The sequence below is a fragment of the Triplophysa dalaica genome, chromosome 17, assembly GCF_015846415.1.
Source record: "Triplophysa dalaica isolate WHDGS20190420 chromosome 17, ASM1584641v1, whole genome shotgun sequence".
Lineage (NCBI taxonomy): Eukaryota > Metazoa > Chordata > Actinopteri > Cypriniformes > Nemacheilidae > Triplophysa > Triplophysa dalaica.
In genome coordinates this window covers 748,629-770,306 of record NC_079558.1, presented here as the reverse complement: position 1 = coordinate 770,306, position 21,678 = coordinate 748,629, and the positions used below count along the sequence as shown (strand labels likewise).

Sequence of the window (21,678 nt, the reverse complement as noted above, 5' to 3'; positions counted from 1 at the left end):
TATCCATAAGCCCATGCATTTTCGAAGTAAGCTAAATTCATACCTATGTTGATACACCATGTATGGCTAGCTGTAAATGCACATCGATCGTAACTTTGCAGTGCATTATGGGATTGAATGAGTGCATATTTATTTCAAGTTTTACCATCACTTATGGAAGTTGTGGCGTAATAGAATTATGCCACTTTTAGTGTTTTTGTCGATGTTGGAGAAGTTGCATTTAAAAAATCCACTTCTGTCCGGATTGTGAGGTTTGATTGATACATTAAACAGGAAGAGCGTGTTTGGGTAAGTGATGCATTAGCGCTGCGCTAATCGTCCTACCCAGCATGCAGCTGTGTGGTTCATGACAGCCTTACAGGTGATGCCAGCGGGAGGGTGAGCAGAGCGATTGTCTGTGAGCCATGGAAGATTGATCTGTTTGTGATTTTAGTTCACCATGTATCATAATCATAAGTGGAGATTTCTTGGGTTCAGAGGAATAAAATCGACACGAGCACTTATTAAAACATTATTATCGACCTAACACAAACTTAATGCTGCTGTGACCAGTTATTCAATTATCAGATTTTAAGATCAAATGTGCCTCATTTAGGTTTGTGATTTTAAGTGTTTGAGATATGAAGCATCTTTTCAGAATGCATTTGCGGGCTGGGTATGTATTTCCATTCATTAAAATAAACATACTGTCTTACTAATGAGTTGTTTGTTGGACACTCAGTAGGAGGGAGTTGTGTTGCATGTGTGCACTGGTCGCCATGGCATCAGTTATTATTTATTTATTATTTTAGTTTGTTTAAATTCATTTTGGTTATTTGTCCGGTCTAATTGTGTGTAAAAATCTATATGCCTCTGTGCTGTAACCATCATTAATAAGGATTTCATAAATATTCAGCATAAAGCTTTTAAGCAAGAGATGCACCATTAAATATTAAAGAAAACATTTAATGTTTTTTATATACAGTATATTAATTTGTATTATTTAAAGGGACAGTTTCTGCATTTCTCATGTTAATCTTGAGTACTTATATAATAGTATCGCACCCTTCAAATATCCGGAGAGTCTTTAGTTTGATCACATTAATAAACGACAGATACAGCTGTACGATTATTTCAGAAAACATATGACGAATGCAAGGGGGATTGGGGGGGAGAACTAAAGCAGGTGCGCACCCATTGCCAACAAAAAACACAGACATATGACTCCGTTTTACTCCGCACCATCTATCAGTTTCAACAATCTCCAAATCCAGCGTTATATCTTCCACCGTTTATATAACATCACACACCTCAACTTCTCTCACTATTGCAAGAGTAACGAGCTGCAGCTGGAGGCCCAGAGCGCAGCCAGTCTTGACGCAGCACAGCCAATCTTTATAGTAAACGGCTCTTCCTATCTCTCATCTGTTGATGCGTGGGTCGGCAAGTTATTTCACCTTGCAGTGGGTGTGTTTTCCGTGAGCATTTCCCTATAAGGGACTCAGAAAAGTTGTTACGAAACGGATTTTCATGTTAAAAATTTTTTTACGATACCTATACAATTACATTTAGTCATTTGGCAGACGCTTTTTTCCAAAGCGACTTACAAATGAGGTAAACAATGGAAGCAATTGGAACAACATATGGAAAGCAAAAAGTGCAATAAAACTGTTCTCACAAAGGCTACCACAGTATATAGAGCTAAGTTAGTTTATTTATATATATATATATATATATACGAATGCCGGGGGGGTGTATCAAGCTCAGAAATACTAAGTCATACGTCCAACTAATTTTTGATAAGTTGACCATGTCAAGCATGAGAAGACGTTTAACATTGTTAAGAAGTCAGAATGCATGAAACACCGTTGCACATCCCCTTTAATGGCTTTTAAAAGTATGCTTTTATAAACTGGTAAAATATGAGCATGCGTCTTTACAGTACTATCTGGAGACATGCTTTAGACGTTTGTCAGTCATTTTTCTATTAACTTTGTGTCATCCAGGTGATTCAGTTCATCGGCGCAAAAGATCAGGATCTCCCTCAAGCCGGACAACGATTTTCCTTCAAATCTCCTCAAGAGGGAGTGCAGACCAAGAACTTCACCATCAGAGACTTCGGGAGTGAGTCTGAGTCCAGCACTCTGTTTATTCCCACCAAAAAAGACATTCTATGGTATACTTTAATATGGACTATAGTAACATTCCTATACTGTAGCATTTTTTAACCTTAGCATATTGAAAATTAAAGTATACTACAGAATTTACTGCAGTTTATCAGTTCGCTGTAGTTAACACTACAGAATAGTGTATACAGTATATATATTATTATATTCTAGTATCCTAAAGTTTACTTTAGTCAATGCCATGTTTATTTTCATGTAGGTTTGCTTTTGAGGATAATCCCCACACCTATTATTCACCTATCTTTTATTTTGTGATTAGATTTTTGACAAATTATTTAAATTGGTGTTTTTTATATTTAAGTATAATTTCATCTATTTACAGTAACAAATTTCTATAAATCTTAATTCTATGAATCAAATGTGAGGCCTGAATTCCTTTTTTATCAATTTATGAGGTAAGCGTTTTGAAGCTTTAAGATTGTAAAATATGTACATATACTGTATATAGGTCTAGTTTATTCACTTACCTTTCACACATAGCACATATACTTCCACTTTTTGGACCTTTGGGAATATCTGTCCTCACTTCAGGCCTGAATGCGCTTTTAAGATGTGATTTAGTGGGACAAGGTGAAAGTTACTGCTGTAGGCGATAACCGAACAGAACAGGTTAGCCTGTAATGTGCGAGATTTTCTTGAAAATGTTCTCCCATCAAGAAAACGCTCTCAGCGTAAACTCACAGCGACAGAAGTCAGCACACTCCAGCGACATGCAGTGCAGACAAACCCTCCGCTTGTCAAAATGTCAGCCCTCTGTGCCTAAACACACAAAGCTTTCCATGCTAATTTTATAAAACATGAACAGCTACATTATTTATTGACTTTTAATTTGGGTTTCTGGTTTGGGGGATTGCTGCAAGGCAGAGAGTCTTGTAAAAATGCTTTTGCGGTGCGGTTTGGATAGAGAGAGGTTGAAAGATCCAGTCAACTAGGCCACTAAAGCCACATGTTTTTGTAAGATTCCGACACGACGGCATGCCGAAAAGAAATGCGGAAACAATATACTGTCTTGGCATGCTAGATCACATCCTACCCAGCATGCATTGTGTCTTTTATTTCTTCGAAGCAGTTTTAGGAGCAACACTTGAGATTAAGTTGAACTGAGAACTCCATCAAATCTCCCGTGTGATAGTGGAGCAACATCTAAGCAATACAGTTTTCTTCTGGAATGAAAAGAGAAAGTATTTGGATGTTTTCTGGTTGTCAGACTTTAGTGGAACATATTCGTACTCCATGTACTTCCTACATCCGCTAAAATCATTCCAATTCCGAAAAATGGCAAGGAAATGTCAAGTTAGTTTTGAGAAAAGGTCTAGCAGCATTTATTTCCAAATGCCAATTGGTTTGATATTTCGTTATCGAATGAATGAAATTCCTACTTTTTTAACTGTGATATCAGTGTTCAAAAAGTTTCTGAATATATTCGGGATCACCGCGCAAAAAGGACTATGCATTAAAAGTCTCATGATGAGCCGTGGTGTAGTAAGTGCACAGGTTCATGAGAAAAGTCCTGGCCTGTGTCATCTGACACCCAAACATTTTTAGTCCCCTTTATTGTATAAGACAGATAATAGAAATCTATTCTATTTATTCCTCTATGCTCTGTCCAGATAACACAGCGGGAGTTGTAACCCTGCGCAGCGGCTTCAGACGTCGCGTTCAGGAGATCTATCATCTGCCGGTGGTCATTGAAGATGGGGGTCTCCAGACATTAAGCAGCACCAGCACCCTCACCATCCGCGTATGCGGCTGCGATGCAGACGGATCTTTATTGACGTGCAATCCTGAAGCTCTTTTCCTCCCCGTGGGTCTCAGTACAGGAGCTCTGATCGCCATTCTAGTATGCATCATCATACTGCTGGGTAAGCAAACGTGTGTCCGCCAGAGGCTCTGTTTACTAGGTGTGTTTCTAACTCAATATGAAGTGACAATAGATATTGCAAAGCAGTAGCCAACAGAATCTTATTTTGAAAGAAACAGGAGACGGCGTCTGTCATATCAGAATGAAGCAAGCTGATTGGAGAAAAGGGAAATCCAGTTTGTTTTTGATGTTCGTAGAGTCTTTTGGATAATGTACACATGAATTTTACGGGGTAAGATTGGAAACATGCTTAAAAAAACTGAAATTTCACAATGTTGATTATCAGGCAGGTTTGGATTCATGCATGTCTCTAGATGGATTTAAAGTCCCAGTGAAATTAAAAATAACAATTCCAATTTTTTCATCAAATATTGCAGCGTTTATTGTAAATAGGTTACCATTGTGGTTCCTTCTCTTTTTAAAACACGTGCCCTCATAGTTCCATTTCAAAATGCAATGGCTGTTTTACATATCCAATCAAATAGCAGATAAGCAATCAAGCCACTCCCACATTTTTTTCTCATTCAAACTTCCGTTTCACTTGGAAATGCATCAGAATACGGAAGTAAACACGATCGTAACTTCAGGTGCATGGGGACTTTATGTCTAGACCTGTCAGAGAGATGTCAATCCAAATCTCACTAGCCAATGAGAGTGTAGTGTTGCTAAGCCCCACCCAGATTAGAGGATTGTGCTAGAAAGGCGATTGTGAACCTGTGTGAAATCTCTGACATTTATAAACTACGATTTGCAAAAAGAAAAATGTGGTCGAGTTGAAATGCTGATTGTGTTTATTCTGTATTCTGACGCATTTCCGAGTGAAATTTAATTTTGAATGAGAAACAATTGTGGGCGTGGCTTGTTTGTTTCCCTGCAATTTGAATGGATGTACAAAAACAGCCATTACATTTTGAAATGTTTGAAATATTTATTTTTGTTTTCATAACGTTTTTTCTTTTCATATACAGCCGGAAAAAATAAAGAGACCATTTCAGAATTCTTTTCTGCTAGTTTTCCTGGGTTCAGTATTTATTGGTATGTGTTTAGGAAAAATTATAATTTTTTTTATCCTGTAAACCACTAACAATATTTCGCCCAAATTTGAAATAAAAATCTATCTATTTGCATTTATTTTTGCAGAAAATGACAAATAGAGAAACAGGTAAAATTAACAGAAAAAGATGCTGTGTATTTTTTCAGACCTCAAATACCACAGGCAAAGAAAACAAGTTCATATGCACTTTTAATCAAAACAACAGTAATATTTCTGCATCTAGAAATGCTGATTAAATGAAAATTTGAAATGGTCTCTTCATTTTTGTGTTGCTTATAGTCACAAATCTGATTCCATATGAAAATCTCCTGGGTGGTTTAATTAAAACCCTGTAAATTAGATGTCGTTTTATTAGCCAATCTAGACGGGTAAAGAGGCGGAGTGTTTGTTGAAGCAAATGAGCATGAGTTTGATATCTTTTCCCATCAACACCACACTCTGAGCCCTAAATCTCCCATCTGCATCACTCCCCATATTAACCTAACCCCCTGAAGTCTAAATGAAGAAGTCTCGGGAGTTATAAACCTGCTTCATTTGCATAGGGGATGTGCGAGGAGAAGGGGTGGGGGTGAGGAATGAGGTTGATACTTTTATGGTCCCGTTTCCATGGTAATTTGTGTGGGCTGGCTGGTCATTAAGTAAGAGCATGCTCGACGAAATGAGGTTAGCTCTCGTCTGTCCCCGAATGAACCAGCGATTGCAGTGGACTGCTGGTTCTACTCTCTGAAAGTCATGTGTGTGTTGTCCAGAGATTGACACCTGTTATGCTAAACCCTTCGTTTGGTCCACCCACCCATGCTTCAGTTTATTTATTCATGTGTAAATCGGTCTGCATCTTTTGTTTGGCTCAAAATTATGCCTGAATGAAATCTGCACATTTGAGGAAAATTTTCTGTGCTGGTTTTAAGGAAAAATTCATTGCCGTTCATTTATTGCGAAAATTTAAGTTTGCTCCTTTTATCCGTCTGGTTGCTTTAGCATAATGTATCTATCAGCATGAATTAGCTGTTTAAAGAATCTGTTTTATATAGCCAACCAAGGCATTACCTCCCAAATAAACATTGGGATTCTTTGAAATAATGAAAAAACGAAGTAAATGCAAATCTCAAGTTTTCAAACACAGGAGTTTATATTCACCTCCCTAACGTTTGTTTTCTAAAGCAGTTCTGCAGGAGGCAGCAAGCCTCAATATTCCTAAATAATACATCTGACTTTTCAATTCATGACACACGGGGTGTTGATAAGCTCTAACATCTCCGTTTATTTGGATCTGTTTTTATTCCCATGCTCTTCTGTGCGCATCTCTTTTAGGATAGTGTTGCTGTTGTTTCCTTTATCAAAGGTCAATCTCTTTGTTCCTTCCACACATGGCGACAGGGGCTTCTGTTTCAAAGAATAACAAATTGAGCGTACTTAACCTAGTCTTTACTCAATTCCTAACTTTATATGATACTATTCCTTTTTAAGGAATGTATACAATATGATTTGTCTCTCATTATAAATGTAACAGCGTGCTTTTGAGATGCTGTAGTCGTGACTTTCATCCAGCACCTGAAGGTGACGACCAGCATCAAAAACACTACAAGCATTTGAGAGAACACAATTCTGTTTTCAGTTTAGACAGCTCAAACATTTGTTTTAGTCTAGGACTAGTCTTAAGCCCTGTACTGCAAACCAGTCCTATTTTACGTGTTTAAATTGTGCGAAGGACTGAATGCAGCAGTTCACATGACGGTCCCTTGGGGGCGCTGACATCTCACAGACACTTTTTTTTGCACAGCAATTGATTGAATGTAATTTCCAGCTCTTTAATGAACATACTACAGGTGTTAACCACAAACACTGTTGTATCATCTCTTATCTGTCTGTTTCTCTAACTTTCTGATCATATACATTTGATCTTATCTTTATCTGAATGTCTGTCTTTCCTGCTCTCTCTCTATCCATCTGTCTATGTATATACTGTAAACATCTGCATATCTCGTCTGTCTGTCTGTTTATTGTCTATCTGATGATCTGTCTGTCTTTGTGTTTATTTAATGTCTATCTTTCCATGTGTCTGTCTGTCTGTCTCTATCCATCTGTCTATTTTCATATGTATATCCGTCTGTCTGTCTTTCTGCTGTCTATCTGACTATCTGTCTATCTAAGTAGTTATTTAATGTATGGCTGTCGTTTCATCTTTCTGTACTTCTATCCATCCATCCATCTGTCTTTTCATCTGTCCGTCTACATTTCCATGTGTCTGGTGGTCTGTCTCTCTGCCTTATCTCTAAACGTCGTTCGTTTAGCTTTTCTCGATCCATCTGTCTGTATATTCTCTCTCTTTTTGATTTAATCTTTGTGTCTTTCTATCCCTTCATCTGTCTGGCGGTCTGTCTCTCTTTCAACTGTCTGTCTAGCTGTCCTTCTCCCTATTAGTTTGTCTAGCTATCTCTCTCTCTATCTCTCTCTCTATCTATCTATCTATCTATCTATCTATCTATCATCTATCTATCTATCTATCTATCTAAAAAAAAAAAAAAAAAAAAAAAAAAAAAAAAAAAAAAAAAAAAAAAAAAAAAAAAAAAAAAAATGTATGAATGAGTGAATGGTTACGTATACTGTGTTAGGCTATATGAGACTAGTCTTCATTTTAATTGCACTTATGCTTTTGTTGTACTTATGCTGTCCTAATTGCTTCCATTACCTACCCCACTTGTAAGTCGCTTTGGATAAAAGCGTCTGCTAAATGACTAAATGTAAATGTAAATGTATCTATCTATCTATCTATCTATCTATCTATCTATCTATCTATCTATCTATCTATCTATCTATCTATCTATCTATCTATCTATCTATCTATCTATCATCTATCTATCTATCTATCTATCTATCTATCTATCTATCTATCTATCTATCTATCTATCTATCTATCTGTCTACAAATCTCTCTGTCCGTCTGTCTGTGTTTTGAATGTCTCATTCTTTGTCTGGATGTCATTTAATTTTTTTCATTTAATTTTGTCTTTCTGTCCATATGTCTAGTCATCTGTCTCTCTCTCTCTCTCTCTCTCTCTCTCTCTCTCTTTGGCTATAGGTACAGGAGTGAGGATCTGGTAAGTCAATAAAAAGTGAATCATAAAGAGAGGAATGGGCAGTCTCATCACATGGATGTGAAATAGTGCCACACGATGGGTGCGAGTCCATCAGAAAGAGGCTACACATTACGGCTACAGCTTTCAATCTGTCTCTAAATGATGACTGTTTGCCAGGAGCTGTTTGCCAATCATGAAAACCTCTGACAAATGAGGGGGTTGTCTACTTGATTGAACAAGATTCAAGAGTGTTTCCACCAGCCTCTGCCAGCTTTCTCCCTGCCTGATTGTAGTCGGAGACAGTATACGGCCTCTTCTTTGAAAGGACTTTGTTGTAGCATATTCAGTTAGCGTCTTAAACCCCATATTTTCATCCTGGTGCGTGAGCGTGCATCTTAAATAAACCATGCAACTTTGTTTTGCTTTATTCTGTTTCCATGTTTCTCACAGTGATCGTTGTGCTTTACGTGGGGGTGCGGCGACAGAAGAAGAAAGAGACCCTTATGACGTCCAAAGAGGACATCCGAGACAACGTCATTCATTACGACGACGAGGGTGGGGGAGAAGAGGACACACACGCCTTTGACATGGGAACACTTCGCAACCCGAAAGTTATCAAGGAAAACCTGTTTCGCCGAGACGTTAAGCCCGAGTTGGGCTCGGGTCCGAGCCGGCCAATAGCCTCGCAGAACAGCGCTGACATTAGCAACTTTATTAGTCAGAGACTACAGGAACACGACGGCGACACGTCAGCCCCGCCCTACGACTCGCTGGCCACGTACGCCTACGAGGGCGAGGGCTCGGTGGCCGAGAGCTTAAGCTCTATAGAGTCTGTCAAAGGTGAACCAGAGGAGGACTTCGATTACCTCAATGAGTGGGGACCTCGCTTTAAAACCCTCGCAGGGATATTCGAAGAAAGATCAGAGAGCCAATCAGACGTAACGTCCACGACCACCACTGAAAAGAAACACTGATGATGATTTTCTTTTTTTTTTACATTGGCTTTGGAATAAATGTAGATGTGAATTTGTATTTAACCTCAACATTTGCTTTGCAGGTTTGTTTTTATATTTTTGACTTTTTGTTTGCCTTGATTTGATATTAGAAAGAGGACAAAGAAAGCCAGATTAAAATACAGCCTTTCATATTATCTGCAAAAATGAAAGTTTTTTGGTCCTATTTATTTGGCTTTGCTTTTTGAAACAAAGTTCCATATAGAAGATGCAACATTTTTCTGACATCCTTAAAAGTGCCTCAATGGAGTTGGTTTGTTATTCTTTTGTTTACGGTTTCGTTTAGTTGTGTCACTCTTTTTAAGGATGACTGGTGTCGCTCTAGCCGACGGTGACGTGGAAAACGTTCTTAGAAGGAAACGTCTACATGGGCCTAGTTTGGCCAAAGATATTTTTCGATTGTTATTTATGATTCTATTTATTTATTTCTGAGGCTTTTGAGACAGGTTGTACTGTTTTGTTATGTATTTATGTATTTATTATGATTTCAGATCGAATGTGGATTTCTTATTTTTTGAAGACACAAGGAATTTAGTAATTATTTGTTCTTCGGAAGGATGTTGACATTTCGGTCCCCGGAGGAAATTGTATAGACTTGTATTTGTTGTAAAAAATCATTTTAGGGCTAAACATGAGCAATTACAGTTGAGTCCTGTAATAAACTGTTTTCTTAAATAAACACCACTTGGAAACACAAATTCTTGCTTTGTGAAGAAGCTAAAGACAGTTTTTTGGCTTTAGTGTTATGTTGCATAACAAACTGATCAAATGTATTATGCATGTATTATAAGACAGTTTCCCAAATGCATAAATTATAATTTAAATTTAATTTAAGGGATATTTCATCCCCCGCAAAAAACTGGCATGTTTATTCACCTCTGTGTCTTTCCAAACCTGCATATTTCTTATGTGAAACACAAAAGAAGATGTTATGAGAAATGTCTTAGTGGTTTTTTGTTCATACAAGTCAATGGGGGTCAAAGTTTTTTGGATACCATCATTCTTCAAAATATCGTCTTTTGTGTTCTGCAGAAGCAAATCAAACAGGTTTGGGATGAGAGGAGGTTAAGGGAACTGTTCATTAATGAAAGTTCTGTCATCATTTACTCACCTTCGACTTTATCCAAGTTTTTTTGATGAGCACAGAGAAAGATATTTGGAAGAATGCTTATAACCAAACAGTTCTTGGCCACAATTGACTACCATAATAGGAACACTTGCTTCATAAATTTCTTTGTTCTTTTGAACACAAAAGAAGATAGTTGGAAGAATGTAGAAAAAGTAAACAGTTCTGGGGCACTTTTGACTACCGTTGTCATTTCTCATCCTACTATGGTAGTCAGTGGTGACCAAGAACTGTTTGGTTACAAGCATTCGTTCAAAGATCTTTCATTGTCTTAATCAGAACAAAGAAATGTATACAGGTTTGGAACCACTCGAATGGTTTCAAATGATGAAAGAGTTTTCATTTTTTTGGTTAACTATAAGTCTGGTCCTGGTTTAAATTTGCTAATATAATGGTCCCACCAGAGTGAGCTAAATATGAGATGCGTTATTAAGTATACTCATTCATCTTGGAGTGTCGAGTGGGAAGTAGATTTCTTAAATTATACACCGAGATATCACTTAATTTATCTCCAAACGTGGTTTTGGAGATCCCCGGTCTGCAGCTCTATCTACTTGTCTCAAGAACACCACACCCTTTCTTTAGGGACTCATTCCATCCCCATTGGACACTTTTTTGAACAATTATATACGTTTACATACCTCTGCATCCGTTGGTTTTGTGTTATTTCACCTCAGGGCATCAGCTAGGGCGTCTTATGAATATGCAAATGATGCTGTCATTACTAATTTGCTTAATGACTCCCTCCATGGGAAAGACAGCGAGTAAAAAAATCTGCTGATCGGAAACTAAATGCTGGCAAAATAAACGGGATTTATATTTAGATAAGGATCTATGATGCATGTTTATGCATAGGAAACTTTTTAATCTTTGCATTTACATTGAATCGTTTAGCTGACGCATTCATCCAAGGCAATTTACAAATGAGGAACAACACTAGCAATTTATCATATAGGAGCCAATCTGAGCAGTCAGCAAAAAGTTTGCGGCTGTTGTTAATAGTAAGTGCCTTTATTTATGGTTATGGATTAAGTGCTCGCACACAGTAAATGACTTTTTTTAAGGCAAAATTCAAGTGAACCCCAGAGATCCCTAGTGCTTATTTCGTGCATGCTTTTCTTTTCACAAAATAGATAATAAATTATTTAAATAAAAAGTAATCTATGTTTTAATGATCATGCTTTAAGCATATAATATATTATTTCCCATATTGCAGCAAATATTGTTTACAGGCAATGATGTCATGCTCTGGCCTTCCTCTATTGGTCAAGCGTCTTTCACTCTATATAAAACTTGAATGCACATTTCTCTCACATGTGACCTCACCTTTACCTTTTAGTCTCTCTTTTGAACTCTCTGTCTGTGATTTGTTTCTGTTTGCACTTTTACACCTTACGTCCCCTCAGTCCTGCGGTGCGACACTCTACCACTCATTCTTCTGCTCTTTTTCTCCAGGGTATTTTAGTCCTCGTGTATCTGGGTCACACAGCGGACTGATGGTTATATAGTGTGTAAATGTGTGTTTTTGTGTGCATGTGTGTTCAAGTAAAGGGGCCGGGGGTTTTGAATTCATCTTTTCGAGGGAAATTACAAACACATTTCCTGTCCTGACGCTCTGGAAAAGCTTAATCATGCTATCCAATCTTCAGCTCTTCGTTTCTTCGACTGTTTTTTATATTTCATATCCAAAATCCATTTAGGATGAGCTTCAAATCACATGCTATAATTTATTGGATTTTACAAACATGTTTATGCATGATGTTGAATCTTTAATGCAACACAAAAATAATATTGATAGCACTTTACTCATCAAAACATGAGTATCGATTACTTGAATCCCACAAACATTTACCTTTGTTTATGATATAAATCACTAACTCATATTTACATGTCAAAGGTGAAACAGAAACTGTATGTGTCTATATATGCATATATAAAAATGCATTTTCACATTAATTATAATTGAAAAATAATGTTGAGATTCGTTTCTAAAAATATCATATCAATAAAGTAAATTACTTTATTAAATTGACTTGATTATATAAAAAAACATTTAATGTCAATATACATTTAATTCAATTTTATTTAATTAATTACATTTCTGGTTAAACTAATTATATAAACTATTATCATGATACATATAATTTCTCATTTATTGCCCACTCATAATTCCTTCCTCTCTCAATTTACCCTCTTCATACAGCACGGTTGGGACAGAAGCAGGTCAATGTCTAAACATAAATTTTCATCTTGAAGTGTCAGCTAACAGGACTTTTACTATTAATATATGTGGCAGAGAGTGTTACCCTGTGGAAAAGGTCATAACCTTGTCACTTCTCAGGCCGATAACACCGTTCTCGCTCATGGAACATGAGCTCCCTGTGACCAGTCAAGGAGAATATTGCTTTTATTACAAGATCACACATATTTGCAGAGCAGACAATGATTGGAAAGGCTTTCTGCAAGATTTTATTCATGACCACCCTATTGCACTTTTAATAAATTAGATTCCTGTCACTTAAACTCGCCTGCCAGTGTTCCAGTGACATTGCAGCTCTTTATTTAGTGACCCACCACAAAAATAAACTAACAAGATTTGAAACCCCAAATGCAAAAGGTCATTAACCAACCCTCATTCCAAACCTTTGACTTTCTTTCTTCTGCAGAACACGAGAAGATATTTTGAAGAATGTTGGCAACCAGACAGTATTGACATCCATTGCCATAAAACCATTGATATTTTTCGCAAAATATCTTATTTCGTGAAAAAGACCAAACTGTTAACAAAGAACTACAACACAGAGAGTATTAAGCACCAAAGCAGCATGAAGAAGAAGAGAAAGTAAAAGCACAGCATGTGTCGGACCACAAACAAACCTGTGCTTTGCACTTAATGTTGCAGGTGATTTTAGGTGTGATGTCGTCCTACTGTCTTGGATCCTAAATGCGGTCCCGCTGTTTCCACACTTTTACAAGGTTGGCAAATCACTGGAGGAATCATCAGAAGTCAGTCAGTGTGCAGCAGATGTGACGCAATCTTTTCAATCAACGTTTGATTGCATGTCGTACTGTCACTTTAAGAAAAATCTTGTGTGGCTAAAACTCTACACTTGTTGTTTCTGCGTTGGACACAGCTCGAAATTTAAAATGGAAAACTTCCCACCTACCACGTGATAATAACCCCTGGCAACTCGAGGCAGGTCTCCTCCGAACTCGTCTTTTGACGTCACGCACAGGATGCGTCACAGAGCGAGGAGCTGCTGTTTCTGAAACGTAAAAATAACTTAACAGGTATTTTCACACCACGAAATGATATGAAACATTTTTTATTACTAAATTCAACGAATATTTCAACAATTTAACGTATTTTTAATACGGCGTAATGTTTGACTAGAACGCGTTCTCACATTATGACCTCCGACTTGTCTCCAGCTTGTCATTAGTATGATGAAGACTAGATTTAAATAGACATTTATCTTGAGCACAATTGATAATTATCTTGAGAAAAATCCATACAGTACGTTTACATTTTAATATTGACATTTTTCCAATATCGGTCATTGTGTATTTATACGTGCGTTCGAGAAGTGCGCATGCGCATAATACATCGCGGATGCGGAACCTGCGATGACAACAACTCAAACGTTGTACAAAAAATACAAAAGGGGTCTATATGCCATGTTCATTATATAAAATATGATCGTTGAGAATAACAATAGTCTTTCTCATGACTGAAGTTGTTGTGAAATTGTTGAAAGTGCAGCTGTGCAAACAAAAATAGAAAAAAACTGCCTCAATACAATTTTCATTAGAGAAGGTTGTTATGCTACCTGTATGGTTTCTGACTGCTCAAAAAGCAACACTGAAATGATGTGTTGTTTTTTGCAATTATGATTAGCAATTTATTTTTCATTTTTACATCCATGTAGAAAGTTTTTAATTATGTTAGACTATTTCAAATCAATGTGATCCAACACAACCAATCTTAAGTAGCACGGGAACATCTTGAGTAATCGCCAAAAATACATGGTATGGGTAAAAATGACAGATTTTTCTTTTATGCAAAAAATCATTAGGATATTAAGTAAAGATCATGTTCTATGAAGATATTTGATACATTTCCTACTGTTAATGTGTAAAAACTTTATTTTTATGAGCGGATGGCCTGCTCAGATTAACAACTTCAAACGTGATTTTCTCCATATTTTGCTTTTTTTGCACCCTCAGATTGTTGTTCCGACCGATAGTGTCCTATCCTAACAAGCCATATATCAATAGAAAGCTTGTTTCTTCAGATGATGTAAAAATCGCAAATTTGAGTTTTGTTGCCCATAAATGTCTTGGAAGGATGGATTTAATCTCTGGTCTGGACTTGTCTGGAGCTGCCCGACTTTCACTAATCGGTGACCTCTGCTCTGGTGTGAAGGTACGTTTAGTTTTCCCTGGTCGTGCACCTGTAACTGACTCTAAAACTAAACAATGAAGTGTATTAGCTGTATGAACACAGCTAATCGGGTTTATTCTTCAGGGTAACGCCTGCAATAGTTTACAGTGACACTGTCAGACGCCTGTGGTATTTCCTCACTTATTATGAACCTCAAAAAAGCAGGCAGATTTACAGGTCACGTCTAGTGTCAGCTACAAGACTCCGCGCATGCAAAACCTCCCTCATGTTCTCCAATCGTCTGCCTCGCAGTCCTGCGCTGTTTTTATGCACTGGCTGTCTGTCGGTGAAGCCCTCGCAGTAAATTCAAAAGGATGATGGCCTGACAGTTTGATGATAGCAATTATCTTCTCAGCACTAGCTGTAACATTTTCACAGCGTTCCACGGGTGCGATTGGGCTGCTTGAACGGACTGTGAAGAGAGGAAACTCATTTGGAAGCCAGAAATATAAAATCAAACGCACTCCCATCCCAATATGAGTGAACAGCAAAGACAAAACAAACTAGCGGGCTTTCAGTGTCTGTTGTGTGTTTCTGCAGAAGATTGTTTCTCAATGAATTGTTTCAGGACCACATTATCTGAGCTTTGCTGTGCCCATTAGTTTTATAGCTCTGTACTTTTACTGTATGTCAAATATTGTCTCGTTTGACAATCGTCTCAAAATGCACAAATGACAGCATGACATGTCGCTATGCATTGTGTGTTTGGTTCCTTTTATTTCATTTAGGCATCTTTTATTCAAAGCAATTTACAATAGAGAGGAAAATAAATAGTTAAAATGTATTTGAATTAGAAATATAAGAATTGCTGTACAATACAAATTATCATCAAATCTGAGAGACACTTTTTGGAGGAGAGAGAACGAAGAGTTGATTTATTTATTTACTTTTTTAAATGATCATTAAATATGTTGCAAATTATATATATTTTTAATTCTAAAATATATTGTGGAATGGCGCAGACCACACAGAGTTTGAAAGACTTATTATAGACTTATTGTGGAGTTTGAATTCATAGTGCCCGAATGACTGTGAAATCCAATGTAAATGTTTTAAATGTTATACCGGAAATCTTACTGTGTGGGATACGAAATGGTTTATTGCCCAAGTCCTTAGAAACATCCTTGTGTACAGTATGTGAATTTGAGATGTTTGTGGACGTGTTTGCCATTCAAACGGATGAAAATATATTAAAGATAAAGTTTTAATTGCCTCTTTCTATCCTTAGATATTCAATGATTTTTCTCTTTTGCATACTTTTCCAGGAGAAACAACTTATGTGGGACGGACGTGTTCATCTCATCCGTCAGGAACTAAACTATGCATATTTTCTTGTCATCTGTTCTAACATTCTTGATTTGGCAAGATCGAATAGTGTGAAATATTTTTCAGCCACAGTTTTTCGTTTTATTTATATAGTGCTTTTCACAATGTGCATTGTTCCAAAGCAACTTTACAGGATCAAGTTTTTTACAGTTTTGGGCTGATGTTAAAGGTGAAGTCATTTCATCTATCCTGTACTGACCAATGACCAATGTTAAAACAATGCCAGGTTAGGCAGATGAGATCATTTTAAATGGGATAATTAAATCAAACAAAATATAAAACATTCTTGAGAGAACTCGAACATCTTATGCAACAGGTTGCCTTATCTTTTTCTCACCATTTTTTACAGTGTTATAGTACACCAGGAGAGATCGATATAGTCCCAAAAGACTGGGGAAAGCGCTGCGGGGTTCTTAAGATATGAACCATTCATTTTCTCGCTTTCTCACCTTCTCTCGATACTATTTTTATGTGTAAAAACGAATAGACTCATTACCAGTCCAAATACTTTATTAGCTAGAGAGCAGATTCCAGGATTACACATTTTAGAAAGTGAGAAATATAAAGACAGGCAGACATACAGTACATATATAGAGATAGAGAACAATGGTGCTTTACTTGAGATCCGGAAAAAAGTGACACATTAAATATGATTATTAAATGATTTGCTTGCCTTCCAATGTAAGTACTTTTGCAATTTAAGAGATATTGAGATAAAGATTAGGCTATAGCCAAAAAAGTTGTGCGTCACATTTAAACAGCTGGCTCAACTGAATCATATTTTCCATCAGTATAAATTTAGTTGGCATAATATGTTTAAAGGTCACCTTCATCCACCACTCTTCCATATGGACATTACATATGCTGAGGTTCTTAATAATAGGATTAGCGTAGGTAGAAATCAAATCTACACCATTCTGAATTGTGTTATTTCATCTCAGTGGTACACGTTTTACAACACATCCCTGACAGGTGTAAGTTTAACACCTATTAAAAGCACTGAGGTAAGATTAAGATTTCTAAAATTATACTGCAATATGTTTGGATGGACACTAACGTGTACAATTTTACAGCATTTAAAAAGTTTTACTTCAACTTAAGGGATGGAGGGGGTAGTCATCTTTACAGAACCTCTCCTGACTGCTCGGAACAAAAATCTATAAAAGAAGAACAAGTTTAGACACATAACTCTGCATACCTCAAATAAAACTGGAACATTACATTGGACCCAACCAGAGAAGCATCTTTGCTTTTTCATTACAGACTACTAACTTTAAAAGATGACAAAAAGTTATGAGATATTCAGGGCTGGAGGAAAGACGGGCTTCTGGGAAAACAGCAAGAAAGGTATAGGCAGAAAGATGTGGAGGTTATGTGAGCATCTTATGTGATTGAAATGGAAATGTTTCAGGGGAGATTCATGAAGTAACCTCTGGAAATGTCTAAATTGCAGAAGGAAAATCGCAGCGCCTGAATGAACATGAATAAGGACACGTGTTGAAAATGTACTCTATTTGAACTACATTATCTACCGTAATGCACTTTCCTGTTGGCTGATTTGGTATGAAGTGTTTTCTAAAACGCAAATGACACACGTTGTTACGGTTAGAGCAAAGGAAATGCTTCAATTTATCTTTTAATAATCAAATTAAAGGATTAGTTCTCCTCATATTAAATCCTGTCATTGCTGACTTCCTTTCGTTTTGCAGCAAACGCTTTTAACTTTTTCAAGGAACAGAATTTTTTTTTCAAACTGGTCCTTTTTTATGCAATTATAACGAATGAGACGGATGCTTTTAAAGTACAAAAGCTGTATCAAAAGGAACATGACTCAATATTGTAAAACTTTGGTGTAATTTTGCAGTAACTTACTGTAGATTTAATTTGAATCTCAAAAGTCAGTGTTTTAATTTTGATTAAAGTAATTGTAAACAGTCCTAATTTGAATGTATATTAAGTAGTAATTAAATATACAGTAAATTACAGGCAAACCTGTAAAAACTACAACAAAGTTTTACAGTGTGCAATATTCTAAGACTTCCATGCAATAGGACCATACAATAGCTTTATTAGTGGAACATACTCAAAATGAAGCCATTAGATCTTTATTGTCACCAGGAAGATGTACTATTACATTCATTTTATTTTGTTTTATTATAAAGAATTTAAAGATTGCAGATCTACAGACGAAAAATAAAACTATTTCAAAGACAATTTTTAGTTTTTCTAAATGTGTTAAGGAGAAAAAAATCATTCTGTGAACTTGCAACAATATTCCTCCCAAATTTCAAATAAAATATATATATTTATTTGCAGAAAATGAAAACGGGAGAAACAGGTGAAAAAAACAGGAACAAATGCAAATATTTTTTCAGACCTCAAATATGACAGATACAAAAGTTCATATTCACTTTTAAACAATACAACAGTAATATTCCTAAATGTATTTAGGGAAAGTTCAAAATGTATAATAATATTTTTATGTGATAACCTGGATTTTCATCACAGTTTTCATGTATCTTGTCATGTTGTTAGTCTTTCACATTTCTGCTGGATGACTTTGTATCTCCTAAGTTTTGATTTTGTTGAATAGAAATTACCGCAATACATATATGATTAAATGAACATTTGGAATAGTCTCTTATTTTGTTTTTATTTATTAATAAAAAAGAACGGAAATTAAAAATACAATACCTTTATTGTTTTCGCACTGCTGTACAAGGAACTATTCTATCCTCTGCTTTATGATTCAATTTTGTGACTCAATTTGACTCAATGATCCGGTTGTATTGTTTCTCAGTAATCAGGGTTTTGTTTTTGTGAATGATGACTACACAACCGGGAATAAATAGTATTTTGCATTACTTGTAACGGCATGAAAATGAGAGACCGGTGCATTGTGTAAAAATCCTCAATGGAGAAAAGAAAGTCATACTAGGAGTCAATTAAATTCCCCACAGTTTTATGTACTTATAACAGCACATTTCCCTATGCACGGTTTCAAAGCAGCCTTGCAGAAAATATTTCCCTACAATGTTTTAAATATATAATTTTCACATTGAAGTCATCTTGACTCTTGTTTCTCATTATTTGGCAGCGTCGCCAGAGCTCTTGATGGCGGAACTGGAATGTTTCAGTGACCTTTAGCTTCCTACCATCGCTTGCAGGTGTGTTTGCCATTAGCACTCAAATCTATTTTTGTCATTTTGTTCTCCTTCACCTGTTCTGTATCCTCTTTGTCTCTTTGTGCTTTTTCTTCGATCTTTCATGTTTGCGTGCCTCTCTCTTTGTGCCCCTGTGGACGTTCCTGTCGAGTTTTCCAAATACGCTGTGGGAGGTTGGATGCTGGAGGCGGGCGAAGACATTCAACGGTTGGTTTCCTGTTGTTAACATGTTGTTGTTCGTGTGTTCCAGCTTCTCGTGTTCTTCTCGTTTGATCTTTGGCACTGAAAGAAAAACAAGAGCACTGGAGTGAAGATGCGGGTTATCTTCTCAACCGGATCACGACCATATTGTTTTCTAGTCAAATACGTTTAAACACCATTAAAACCAGAGAATTAGATATGAAGACATGTTTTCAAGTTGTCCTCGTGTATTCAAGTAATAACCACAATATTTGTCCAGGTTAAAAAAAATAAAATAAAGAATCATTTTAATGAAAGCCTTGTAAAATCCTATTAGTTTGACACACTATGGTTATGCTTTGCATTCCCAGGTCTGTATCTTTCGGCTCGAGTCACGCTTCCGTTCTCTTTGTCAGTACATATGGCAGCCAAATATTCATTTTGACGTGTGTGTGCGAGCGGGAATAAAGATGCAGGGCTGCCAGTAAAGAAAATGGTTTGATTCTATAGAAAGTGGCAGCGTTCATTTGCTGCTATGACAGCATGACATTGCGGACAGGGGCGTGGTTACATGTCACCTTTCAAATGAGTCACGCTTTGCGAAGCAGACGGGACAATCTCACACCAAGTCTGATGGCGACTGCAGTCTGTGCGTTTCTTTTATCATGTCACCCCGGTGGATGTATCCTCTTCCACACCACAGTAGCGTTTCTGTCTGCTTTTACTCCATCACACTGGTTTGATAATGATCTGATCACACGTGCTTTGATCTCCGTATGGGTTTTTAGGCCGCTGACATGGACTGCTGCTTCTTATCTGAAGTGTTATTCAGTGGTCAGACACGTTGGCATCTAAAGAAAGGAAGTTTCCTCCAGCAGGGGTTCATTCTGACAGTGCATTTCAATTGGCTTAAGGCACTTCTTTCTAAAGCTTTAATGATAGTTGAGCAGCTCTTGCTGTATTCAGAACTGGAAAAGTCTGTGCTGTTTCCCTTTAAAGGGACAGTTCACCCCAAATAAAATTCTGTAATTCTTTATTTACACTCATGGCATTCAAACCTGTATGTGACTTTTTAGTGTGCAACACAAAAGAAGATATTTTGAGAAATGTGTCTGTGGTTTTATGTACATACAATCGAAGGCAATGGGGTCGGGTGTTGTTTGGATATTGACATTCTTCAAAATATCTTCTTTTGTGTTCTGATGAGATAAGAAAGTCATACAGGTTTGAAATGACATGAGGGTGATTCAATTATGAAAAAAAAACTTTAACGTGAACTCTACCTTTAATTGCGAGTCAATACATCTATTTACCATAGGAATGAAATAAAACCAAAGGAAATAATAAAATATATAATTCTTGATTCATATGTTTATTATTTTATACTAATATAATCTATAAAAAATAATCTAATAAAATAAATATTGACGTGACCAGAGGTAGTTCTGATAAGCGGTAGAAAATGGAATGGAATGGAATAAATATTGCATATGTTTAACTATATGCTATACTTTTGTCTATCTAACAATTAACTTTCATTAAAAGTAACATTGCTGCATCTTGTATTTCATGCTTCTAATATTCCTTATTTTTATTTCCCAAAAAAATATGTATCATTATATAATCAACTCCTTGACCTCCTGAGGTTATGATAGATTTTAAGAAATTCAGGCTACTTTGTTACTTATTTTTAAAAAATTACCATTAAAGAATTTGTTTCACTTAGACATGATTAGCTTTCTTTGCGAAACTTAATGAAATATGTAGGATTATTGTCTGTGATTCATTAATACCATTTGAAAATGTATTTAACCAAGCCATGAGAAAACATTCATTTCTTGTATTCACTTTGTTCCCATACCTGCTTTGTCAACGGTGAAAATGAAGGTTAAGTGCCAGCCTACATTCATACACCCGAGGCCGCTGGTGTGGTCAGACAGCTCCCGTTTCCCATATTCACACTGAAATGAATAGACGATTATGAGTAAAGTTCTGGAAGCCATAGAGGAGAAACAGATGACTCCAGAGACTGTGGCTGGCTGGGCCAGATATGAAGATCAGACAGTTCAGGCATGACCAAACCACCCAGACACACACGCTTGCCCTTGTCGGTCTGCCTAACTGAATTTGCAGGTGATATTCCATTTGACCACAAATGCAGGAATGCTTCCCAGATTTACAGACCTTTTCTATAAAGCCCAATCTTGACTGCAGTGGTGTTTGCTTTTGAGAGACCAAGTGACCTGTAGGTAATTCCAATTCCCATTGA

The 21,678-nt window shown here is 36.6% G+C and overlaps 1 protein-coding gene and 1 long non-coding RNA gene across 3 annotated transcripts in view; both read left to right on the top strand.

Annotated features, from left to right (window-relative positions):
- The window catches only part of LOC130439267 (cadherin-12), a 124,525-nt gene extending 114,682 nt beyond the window's left edge, over positions 1 to 9,843 (top strand). For both annotated transcript variants that reach the window (XM_056771798.1, XM_056771799.1), the window contains 3 exons: positions 1,986 to 2,103; positions 3,776 to 4,027; positions 8,607 to 9,843. In XM_056771798.1, coding sequence (XP_056627776.1) covers positions 1,986 to 2,103; positions 3,776 to 4,027; positions 8,607 to 9,130 — 894 coding nt within the window. In that variant the 3' untranslated portion in view covers positions 9,131 to 9,843. The remainder of the gene's footprint in view (positions 1 to 1,985; positions 2,104 to 3,775; positions 4,028 to 8,606) is intronic.
- Positions 9,844 to 13,451: 3,608 nt separating this feature from the next.
- Positions 13,452 to 19,678, top strand: LOC130439332 (uncharacterized). Its single transcript, XR_008909443.1, has 4 exons — positions 13,452 to 13,586; positions 14,523 to 14,721; positions 19,163 to 19,232; positions 19,480 to 19,678. It is a non-coding gene; the product is annotated as an uncharacterized LOC130439332 (long non-coding RNA).
- Positions 19,679 to 21,678: the final 2,000 nt, after the last annotated feature.